The 11,149-nt window shown below is 35.7% G+C and overlaps 1 protein-coding gene across 1 annotated transcript in view; it reads right to left on the bottom strand.

Annotated features, from left to right (window-relative positions):
* Positions 1 to 11,149, bottom strand: part of GBE1 (1,4-alpha-glucan branching enzyme 1) — a 277,716-nt gene that overhangs the window by 44,450 nt on the left and 222,117 nt on the right. The window contains exons 13-14 of the mRNA XM_017875583.1: positions 1,762 to 1,946; positions 45 to 175 (exon numbers count right to left, since the gene is read on the bottom strand). Coding sequence (XP_017731072.1) covers positions 45 to 175; positions 1,762 to 1,946 — 316 coding nt within the window. The remainder of the gene's footprint in view (positions 1 to 44; positions 176 to 1,761; positions 1,947 to 11,149) is intronic.

Here is an 11,149-nt window from a genome sequence, read left to right as displayed (position 1 = left end):
AAGTGAATGTGGACAGTTATATTCACTTGTAACAAAAAGGATATTTCCCTGGCAATGCTGTTCCAACTCGGTAGTCAGTGTAGCTCTTGCTTGGATGGAAGTTGAAAATGAAAAGAAGACCTGCTCTTTCAAAAGCAATGATCTTATTGCTTTCATGTTTTTCACTCACATAGGCCTGCAAGAATTAACACACGTGTTACATTTAAATAATATCCAGATGCTGCTACAAGTACCTTAGTTTTCGTCTTTCTCAACAGTCTGCTTATTAAACCCAAAATGAGTATTTCAGAACACTATACTTTTTTGAACATGTTACAATTTTGCTATACCTAACTGTGAACCAAGAACAGTCTCAAAAATTGCTTAGTGGCGTATACAAAGCTCACCAGCCACTTGCCGACCTCATAGCTCAAATGGAGAACTAGTATTGTGGCTCAAGTTTTAAGTAAAACCATGGTACCTATACATACTACAAAGTGTTTGTATATATTAGATCTACTTACAAGTGAATTTTCTTTAAGACTTTTAGTCTCCAGCTTACTGCGGTTAGGTATATAAAATTACTTTTCAAAATTCAATGTAACATTGTTATTTTAACGTAGTTTCTGAAATTATAACTCTCTTAACCATTTTCCATTTTTACCCAACTTTGTCAGATTCAATGGCAACCTAAAGTCAATTACAATACTTTTTTTCTTAATAAAAAGATAAGGTCTGAAAAGAAATTATATCTGTAAACTCTCTTCTTTTATTCATCATCATGTATTTTCAGTTGGCTGTGAAAAGCCTTTGCTTTTCCAACACCATCCTCACTCAGCCCGAGCTCTGAGAGGACTTATTGCCATGCATATCATCAGCAGCAGCACTCTTGGTAATTCAGAAATGTGAACTAAAGCTCTAGAGTAAATGTGATGCCTTTTGGTATTCAACATTGTTCCTATTGAAAAGGAGCATCATTTTGCTCTCTCTTCTGGAAACAGCATTACTAAGAAACGTGATTAGGGCATTCATGTCATGGAGCAAATCTTACTGAATATATAAATACCTTTGTTCAGCCATTTAAAAAAAAAAAATAATCATATACACCAAAGTAAAAACACATCAACAGTAATTTCAAACAGCCCCAGTATAAAGTAAATGGATTATAACAAAGACGTATTATATGTTAATTTTTGCCAGGAAAAAAAGAAGCCTGTATAAAATTTTCACTTGTTAATTACATTTTCTAAAATTTGTTGAAAACTGAGACGTTAATTCCAGAGGACAGACAGTCTCATGAAAAATACAAAACAGCATGCAGGTATAATGGCATCTATTGAAATTACAAGTTAGAGACCAGTAAAGAAGAGAAAAAAAAAGGAATAAAGAAATCTACATGTTGTCAAGGTAGTTTATGACAGCATAATTATTTACATAAAAAAGTGGTCAAAACAATTAAGATGTTTCCACAGCAATTTCCAAAATGGGTTCCCTGCAGAACTTTTATTGTTTATTTTAACCAATAAAAATACAAATTACTAAATTTAAATAGTAACAACAAACAAACCAGGAAACTAAGCAGGCCATTATGTTTAAGATTTTCATTATCAATTGGAGAGACTTCAGTGGCATGTTTTGACAACCTGAAGTATGTTACAGGACACTACGCACTGAATAATCAAATGCTGTTTAAAAGACCTGCATATGGATTTAAATCGGTTGCCATTCTAAGCATGTTCATCATTGGTGACTAAAACACAGCATTCAGAGTAAAGAGCTTACCTGTGGAGCTGAAAGCCAACCACATCTTTCTTCCAATCTATTCATATCCCTGTCAAAATTATTTAGGAACTTGTAGCGAAGAAGGTCATCGTCAGTTAAATGAAACTGCCGTCTGGCATAATGGTAACTCTCATTATTTCCTTTTCTTGGGAAGTCTAACCATTCGGGATGCCCAAATTCATTACCTGCATTAAAACACAAATGTAAATGTCACCTTGTAATAATAGAATTTCTTACTAATAATAAATCAATAATTATATGTTTTTAATGTTTTTAAAATTCAGTTTAGGCTATCATTTACTAGACCTGTGTCCTGCGAATGATGTACAGGTGTAGCTCAAACATAGCATGGTCTAGCACAGACAGCACCACATTTGGACTCAGAAGCCTGGGGTCCAGCTTCAGTTTGGCTGCTCATTACTTGTGGCACATCTTGGTTTCCTCAAGCACAGACAATTATTGATGCCATACTTATTTCATTTCTGAAATAAACTCTGAGATCTCAGAGTAATTTCTGAAATCTCTATTTCTATAATCTCTGAAATCTGTACAACGCTTGACAATTGCCAAAGGCTTTGTATGTAGGTTATTTTTTGATCCTCAGAGGAACTCTCTATTATATTCATTCCACAGATGAGAAATCCAAAGCTCTGGCCAGTTAAAAGACTCGCCCAACTTCACACAGTGGGAAAGCAACCATTAAAATTGAGTTCCTCTCATTAAAATCCAGTTTTTCCTACCACATCACATTAGGCAAATACCTTGTAAACTTCAGCTGCTAAGGAGACTCAAGCCATTACTTTTATTATGAATTTTCCAATTTCTTTTTCAGACCTATTTGTTACTACTAGACATGTACCTTTCATTTCAAGTGTGCCCGCATGCTTATGCTATTCTTCTGTGTGCATAGCTGAGACCCCTGGCTGGGGATCTATATAATATTATCTCTCACTATAATGATCAGAACCAGAAACCCAATAAACTTAAAAAATAAAATAAAACAGTAACAAATATGTAGTTTCCATTCTGAGAAGCAATTTTAGATATTAGTCATCTAACCAATTGGTTCTTAGGGTTGCCCTCAAGTTCCATTTCTACTTTAAGCCTTCTTTTCTTTCCCTAAAAATTAAATGCTACTTTCCAAAATTTTCTTTCATGTGCTACAGTTAATTATTGCTGTGATTTTTTAATTAGTGCTACAAATTTCTAATTAATGCTGCAAATTTCTAATTAATTCTATACATTTCTCCAATGAGTCAGAAAGTATCATAGCCAATACAAACGTGTCCTACTTCAAATAAACTGCATATTAATATTATAATAAATAAAAACTAATAAGCTAGAATGTAATTCAAAGTAATTTACTGCAGAGGTGCTTTAAATAGTGAAGTTTGCTAAGAAATTCTGCAACTTACATTTAACTTTTCAGGACCACATTCATCCAAACAAAAATATCATCCAAATAAATAGGTGTATAGCAGTTTCTTAAAAATTAAAGGTCTACAAACATTTTGCTTAATTCAAATTTCAGTCTAAATGATGTTTCTTATGATGTTGTCCACAGCATGTCATAGCAGAGAGCCGACTTTATGAGGCTATATTTACTTCTGGATGCTTTAAATTGACATGAGGAATGTCCCTCTGCTATATTTAAAGGTCCTGCCTAGGTCTAAAGTCTGATTCACACCAGCCCAAGGTATACCCATGGCACAGCTTACTCCTTCAACCATGAAACTAGCAAAAGAATGTACCTCCGGAATTGCAACTGGAGCAATCTTTATTGATAATGAAGGGACTTCCAGTCTGGGAACAAGTATATGTCCACATGCCAATCCAACGACTAGTGGGATTTTAACTAGCCAGTGATTTACGAGAGACTAGAAATGCCATGAGGTAGCGATAGTATGTTAGCCTACAAACTGGATCCAGGCTTCCTATAGGCAAAATACTTTTTTGGGGGGACAGCCATGGATCTCTGGGTTGATCCCAGTATTAATAAGCAATTCCTTTAGCCCTCTTCCATGGAGACTGTTACATCATTGTCATCAAGATGACAGTAGAAGCAGCAGCACAATAAGCAATTCCTTTAGCCCGCTTTCATGGAGACTGTCACACCATTGTCTTCAGGATTATAGTAGCAGCAGCAGCACATGCTTAATTTCTGTTTAATGTGTGCCAGGCACCATTGTAAGCATTGCACATGAATTAACCCTATCTTCGACAATTGTCTAAGGTAGATAATATTATTATTTCAATTTTACAGATAAGGAAACGGAGGCACAAAGATGTTACACAGTAATTAAGGAGTTGGGCCTTGTGAACCAGACAGTCTGGTTTCAGCCCCTGACTCTGAATTACTACTATAGCATGTTGTGCCCAAGTAAATTCTATGGAAATCCAGGGCCAAGAATGACCAACTTCTCATACCTGGACAGAGATTCCAGATTAGTGGAATGACATGCACAAATGTATCAGAGTGAGAAAGTGAGATGTAGTGAAAAGTTTAGTTTAGCCACAAAATAAGACTTGTGGTAAGGAGATAAAGCAGGACCATTAGGATGAACCGTATACATTTCGTACTTTATATTGCAGGCATTAGGGAATAAAAGGCTATTTTAAAGTAGGGACATGAGAATTTCAAATGTGTTTCTTATTAAAATATTTCTGGTACCATGTGGAAAAAAGACTGGATACCAGGGAAAGTTGAACGGTAGGAAAACCAGTATGGAATCCAGTGTAAAACAGATGATGAAATTCTGTGGAAATAGAGAAAAGAATGATCGATTCAAATGGCATTTCTGAGATGGAAATAACAAGATTTGATGACTGACTGACTGAATAGAGACAGTGAGGAAAAGGAAAGTCGGAATGCAGTTTTGAAGTTTTGAGTTCAGGGGGCTGAGTAGTGACAGCATTAGCTACACTAGAGGAAAACGGTGACAGAAAGTTTGGGGTAAGAAGATAATGAGTTCAATTTTAGGCCTGCTAAATTTAAGACGTGAAGGATACATCAGCATCTGTAGATTTAGAAGAATGATAAAAATAAGGTACTGAAACTCAAGAGAGAATTGTAGGTGGGGAGAGAGAGTAATTTATAAAGCCTCAATAAGCAAAGATAATGAGGGCTACCAGAGAAAAAAGGCCAGGCCAGCACACCAAGGAACTGAAGGCAGAGAGAAGCCGTGTTAGGGAAGACTGAGAGCAACGGTTAGCAGGGTAAAGGGGACATTAGAAGAAAACACAGAAGGCTAAGAAGAGTCCCAAGGAGGGTGGTCAGTAGCATTAAATGCTACCAAAAAATAAGATCATAAATAAGAACTTGCTACATGATCTCCCCTCTGATGCAGAAATAAGCTGGTGTAAAGCTATGCTTTTCAATCTATATTACATTCCAGAATCACCAAGGAAGGCTGTTAAAAATGTTCACCCCCTACCGCCAATGATATGGATACATTAATTCTGGAGTGATTACTAGGCTGGAATCTATATTTTATCAACTTTTCTGTAATCTTCTGAAAGTAGTCAGTTATACAACACGATGCCCATGAATGCAGATTCCCACATCAGCAAGACTTGAGTTTAAATCACAGCTATGCCACTTATGAGTGATGTGAATATAGGCAATTTAATCTCTCCAGTGCTCAGTTTCCTGCTCAGTTTCCTCATCTATAAAATCATCATTCTGAGGAGAGAATCAGCTGCCCATACAGGTAACAAGGATGAATCCAAAGAGTAGCTAGCTATTTGGCTCTTCTTCATGTAGGTTTTCATGGAATGGCCTTATTCCTTTCTTTAAACTGCTGAAGTTCTGCACAGATGCATTTATTCATATTTTAATAATACAAACACATATCCCAAAGTCAACTATTAATGTGCTTTGAATCATCTACTGTTTTAGATCTTAAATGACAGAATTGAAAATAAAAATAACGTCGTTACAAGATACCCAGACTGATAGGGTAAATCAGATAACTATGTTAGGAATCCCATAACCACCCTCATGGAAGCTAGAACACTCCTGGCACCTGCTGACCTCCCCAACTCCCGTTTCTTCCTAGCCTGCTTGAAAATGTGGCCTGAGGTCACGCTGTTGCTGCTTGCTATCTTTACCAACTGCTTTGGGCTGATTAATGAGGTGAAAACAACAAATTCATTTTCACTGTATAGTTTCACTTGCTCTTAGTATCTTGCCTTGGTAGTGGAGTTTTCAATAGTAAAGAAATGAATGGTGAGTTTGACTAAAACTATCAGAGGAGGGTATTAACTCATCCCACAATCTGATTAAAAGCTAAGTAACTGCTCCCCAGGAAAAAACACATACACACACACACACACACACACCATGATACAGCCTCAGAGGGTCCATGGACTCCATACAAATGTGAAATCACATTATTATTTATTTCTAACATTCCAGTGTGAAAAATTCACATGCTTATAATCTACAGCATAAATAATGGTGATGGGCTGCAAGTTGCCCCCTCCCCCCCACCCAAATTCATATGTTGAAATACTAACTCCTAACGTGATGGCATTTAGTTGATGGGGCTTTGGGAGGTGATTAGGTCAGGAGGGTTGAGGCCTCATGAACAGGATTAATGTTGTTATAAAAGAGGCCCCAGAGAGCTCCCTTGTTTCTTCTGCTATGGAGGATACAGTGAGAAGACAGCCATCTGTGAACCAGGAAGTAGGGCATTAGCGGACGTCAAATCTGCCAGTGCCGCGATCTAGGACTTCCCAGCCTCCAGACTATGAGAAATAGTTTTTGTTGTTTAAGCCACCCAGTCTATGGTGGTTTGTTACAGTAGGATGAAAAGACTAAGATAATAAGGACTGAAGAGTAGCAAAATTACAATTAAATAGGTAAGGCATGTAAATTATTTAGAAGCATATAAGATACACGGTATGTGCTCAATACATATTGACTTCTATTATAATGTTTTGTCTTTCTTTTATTTATTAATTTATTAAGTAATCAACACATAGAAATATTATTAAAAATCACAATTACACACACAGATGTTACAAAATAATCTGCTTTTCTCTTGGTAACACTGTATTTATTTTTGTCTATATCCACATCTGTATATTTATATCTATATCTATAGTGATAACTATACATACATTCATACCTATCTACCATCTACCGACAACTTGTTTTTGAACAAAGATAGACTCATATTATATATTATTTTGAAATTTAAAATGAGCATTTCACAATCAATAAGTAAGCATCTCCATGATAGTATTCCATTGTGGACCATGTAATGCAATTTTATTTAACTAATCACCTTAAGTTAGTAATTTTGACTTTTGTAATATTTCCGTGTTATAAAAAATCACCAGTCTTTTAAATGTATCTTTGTACACCTGTCTGATATTTCCCTAACAGAAACTGAATAAATATAATATCTGCTCAAAGGCAAACAGCAGATATTCTAGGATCAAACATTTCCCAAGTTTTGAACATTACTCATGATTTGAAGATACAGGCACAAATTAGCAGATTGCTCCTGAAAATAATTTTCAACACACAAATTATATTCCTTAATGTATATGTTTAGGATTCTACTTTAAAAGTATTTTTCATCATTTATATTTAATGTTTCATTTTAGTGCCCTCTAAGATATATCAATTTAGAATATTCATCCAATACCATATAATGGTATTGAAAAATTAGTAAGCATTAAGAAAAATATTCATCTGGGGACTACTAGAGGCAGGAGAGTGAAAGCAGGGAGTGCTGAAAAACTACTTATTGGGTACTATGCTCACTTCCTGGGTGATGGACATTCATATCCCAAACCTCAGTGTCATGCAATACATCCACATAACAAACCTGCACGTGTATCCCCTGCATCTACAATAAAAGCTGAAATTATTTTTAAAAAGTAACTTTTTTTTTTTTTTTTTTTGAGACGGAGTCTAACTCTGTCGCCCAGGCTGGAGTGCAGTGGACGATCTTGGCTCACTGCAAGCTCCGCCCCCCGGGTTCCCGCCATTCTCCTGCCTCAGCCTCCCGAGTAGCTGGGACTACAGGCGCCGCCACCACGCCTGGCTAATTTTTTTTTTTGTATTTTAGTAGAGATGGGGTTTCACTGTGTTGGCCAGGATGGTCTTGATCTCCTGACCTCGGGATCCGCCCACCTCGTCCTCCCAAAGTGCTGGGATTACAGGCCTGAGCCACAGCGCCCGGCCAAAAGTAACTAATTTTTAAATGGAGAAATTTAATTACATGAGGTTAATTTAAGTACTTGGAAAAATCTGAGAACAAGAAAAAAAAGCACACAAAATATTTAGTAATGTAACTCAATTTAAGACATTGTTTATATTTTAACTTTTACTTCATTTATCTTTTTCAAGCATAAATTCACTACTTTAAAGAGCATCTCAAGAAGCATATTCATATAATATGTAATATGAAATTAAATTTCTAAGTTAGAAAATAGAGCTTTAATTAAAAAAATTCAAAATAGGGTTGATTCTATTTTATTAGAAAATCATTTATTAATTTCTATTAGACATTTAGGTTTTCTGAAAATGTTCCTTCAGAGAGGCCTCTTTTAAACTGAAAAATATAGAAAGTTGCATATAACAAAGAGAGACAGAAAAATTGTATCAGTGATTGTAGACAAAACATTCTACAGGGTGGCTCTGAATGTTTTCTCTGTTGTAAACGAGCTGACAAGGGGCAAATTAAGTTTAATGCAGACAAACGCAACATTAAATTTCATATTTGGTTCAAAACCATAAACACAAGCATACAATAAATGGAAGCAAATCACAGAAAGACTTTCAAAGTGACCTTGGGATAACAGTGAACCATTCTTAAGTCTGGAGAGAGAAAACTGGAAAATGCCTGCTAGTATCCTACACTAGCTCACAGCTCACAAACCTAATGAAGAAAAATACTATCATTAAAACAAGTTAAGAATGCTCTTCTCAGCTATGGTCTACAAATTACTTAGGATACATGGCAGTAATTGAGACAGTACAGTGAAATATGGTAACCCAAATGAGCCTATAAATAAGGGCTGCTGTGTATAAAAATGGATCAGAAATCTAAATTTATTCAGTTGATGGTAAATAATGTAATTGATGTAGTTTAGTATAGATAACCTGACAGAATGCAAACAATATGATCTGAATCTGCATTTGAATTTAAGCTATATATTCCTAAACTATATATTAATATGATAGGTATACATATGCACATAATATTTTTACATGTTCCTCAACGAATGCAACAGGTGTTCACAACTTGGGTTTCATGCATTTCTACTGATTTTCTAACATTTTATGCAAAATGTTGTATGTATGTTCACATGCATTTTTCAGAGGAGAGAAATGTGTTCTTCAGATTCTCCAGGCATCCAAAGATTAAATGCATTTGTGAAAGAACCATTCACTATATTAGAATGTCAGCAACTAGAAGAATGGGTAACAAGTAAGGGCTTTTAAGCAAAATAAAAAAGAAAAGTAGAAAGCTAAATTAAAGGAAGCATTTTTAAAACCTTTGGCTGGTTTATTCAACAGATAAGAGGCTTAGAAAAGTCACATTTAAACTAACTGTAGCGCACAGAGGCAATGACTGTGACACTTAAGAACAATAGTTCTGAGTCCAAAATACGCATTACAAGTAATCTGGCACTAACCATCAAAGCATGATCGTTCTGCTCATTAAATTATGATTACGATCAGTAGTGTAATACGTAGAATGTTCCTCAATTCAAAATGAAGGGAGGATAATAATTTTTTGAGCCATCACTTGGGACCTTTTCTAAGAGAATTCAGAATTCATGACATGATTCATTGCATTCAATATAGTAACAGAACTGGGTGCTTCTAGAAATGAGAAGTCTGAAAACTTCGGTTAAACCTTAAAACAAAATCAGGGAAGCAGGGGACTAATATTGCTATAGTTAATGGTTCTAAAAAAGTCTACCAAGTTCCTTCTCTCTAGTTTCATTTCTTCTTTACACAGCCCCATTCATATCCAGTTAACTGTGAAAAACCTCTAAGTGCAAAATTCCTATTGGGACTCCTTCTCCTGTAATTAATTTTTTTGCTGTTTGATGTAAAGGTCCAAACTATAAATTGACAAGAAGCCAGCTGGTACAGTGATGAAATTCAAGGCAATATAACTAATGAAAAAGCCCCAGCTCTGTTGGCTGAACATTTTGATTAGCAGGTTTGTGTATTTTGTTTCTCTAAACTGTAATGCATACTAATTTTACCTAGGAATTAATTAAAGTCTATCAAAGCCTCCATGCTGTGGATGTTACATAATTTGTTATTGTTTCCAAGTTTACATGTATATAAAAATAATGTATAGTCCTAATGAGAATATAAAAAGGTTAGCTCCTACTCCTCTTTACTGTACTAAAGACTAACTTTTCAAAGAAAATATCTATATTAAAATGACATTCTTTGGCTTTTCTCTGGTATTGCAGTGAGTACTTAACTCACCAAAGTGTGAGGCACAGCACAAAGCAATTTTTTAAACCAGGGCCTGTGATTTTTCTTTTTTAAAAAAAATAAACTTGCAGTCACCGCCCCTGCTCCCTTTGATACTAATCAGTATGGTTGTGGGAAGGGGCCACATCTAATGTTTCTCTTTCATTCTCCACAGCAAGCTCCAGTGCACTGTACCTGCAACAGAGTCTCCTTAAATATTTGTTAAGGTTTGATATTTTCCTGTATAATTGTTAAATGTCCAACGTAATTTCTCTGGAGGCACAGAAGCAAAATATAGTGATCAGATCCAGAAGATGAGAGAAAGGATGACATGCTAGATGAGGCCAACAAAACAGAACTCACTGCTCAAGAGAACGGGATTTATCACTACAGTCTATCACAGCCTCCCTTTTGCCTCCAGACTGTGAATGGTATGTAATTCTTTGTTAATATCAAGCGTGTGTGTGTGTGTGTGTGTGTGTGCGCGCGCGCGCGCATGCCAGTTGTACAGCACCAGTCCATTCTTATCCATGGTTTCGCTTTCCATTGTTTCAGTTACCCATGGTCAACTGTGGCCTGAAAATATTGAATGGAAAATGCCAGATACAATTCATAGGTTTTAATGCATGCCCTTCTGTGTAGCATGATGAAATCTTGTGATGTCCTCCTGCATCCCACTCCAGATGTGAATCATCACTTTGCCCAGCATCTCTGCACTATCCACTACCTGTTCATTAGTCACTTAATGGCCATCTCAGTTATCATACAGACTGCCATGGTATTGCTGTGCTTGTGCCCAAGTCACCTTTATGTTATTCTGAATGGCCCCAAAGCACAAGTAGTGATGCTGACATACTGTTATAATAGTTCTATGATAAATATCTATATTTATATCTATATATGTTTATTTATTATAGATATTTATATTAG

Source organism: Rhinopithecus bieti, unplaced genomic scaffold (assembly GCF_001698545.2).
Source record: "Rhinopithecus bieti isolate Rb0 unplaced genomic scaffold, ASM169854v2 scaffold_566, whole genome shotgun sequence".
NCBI lineage: Eukaryota > Metazoa > Chordata > Mammalia > Primates > Cercopithecidae > Rhinopithecus > Rhinopithecus bieti.
The sequence above is the reverse complement of the archived record's forward strand: the minus strand, read 5'-3'. Positions and strand labels throughout refer to the sequence as shown.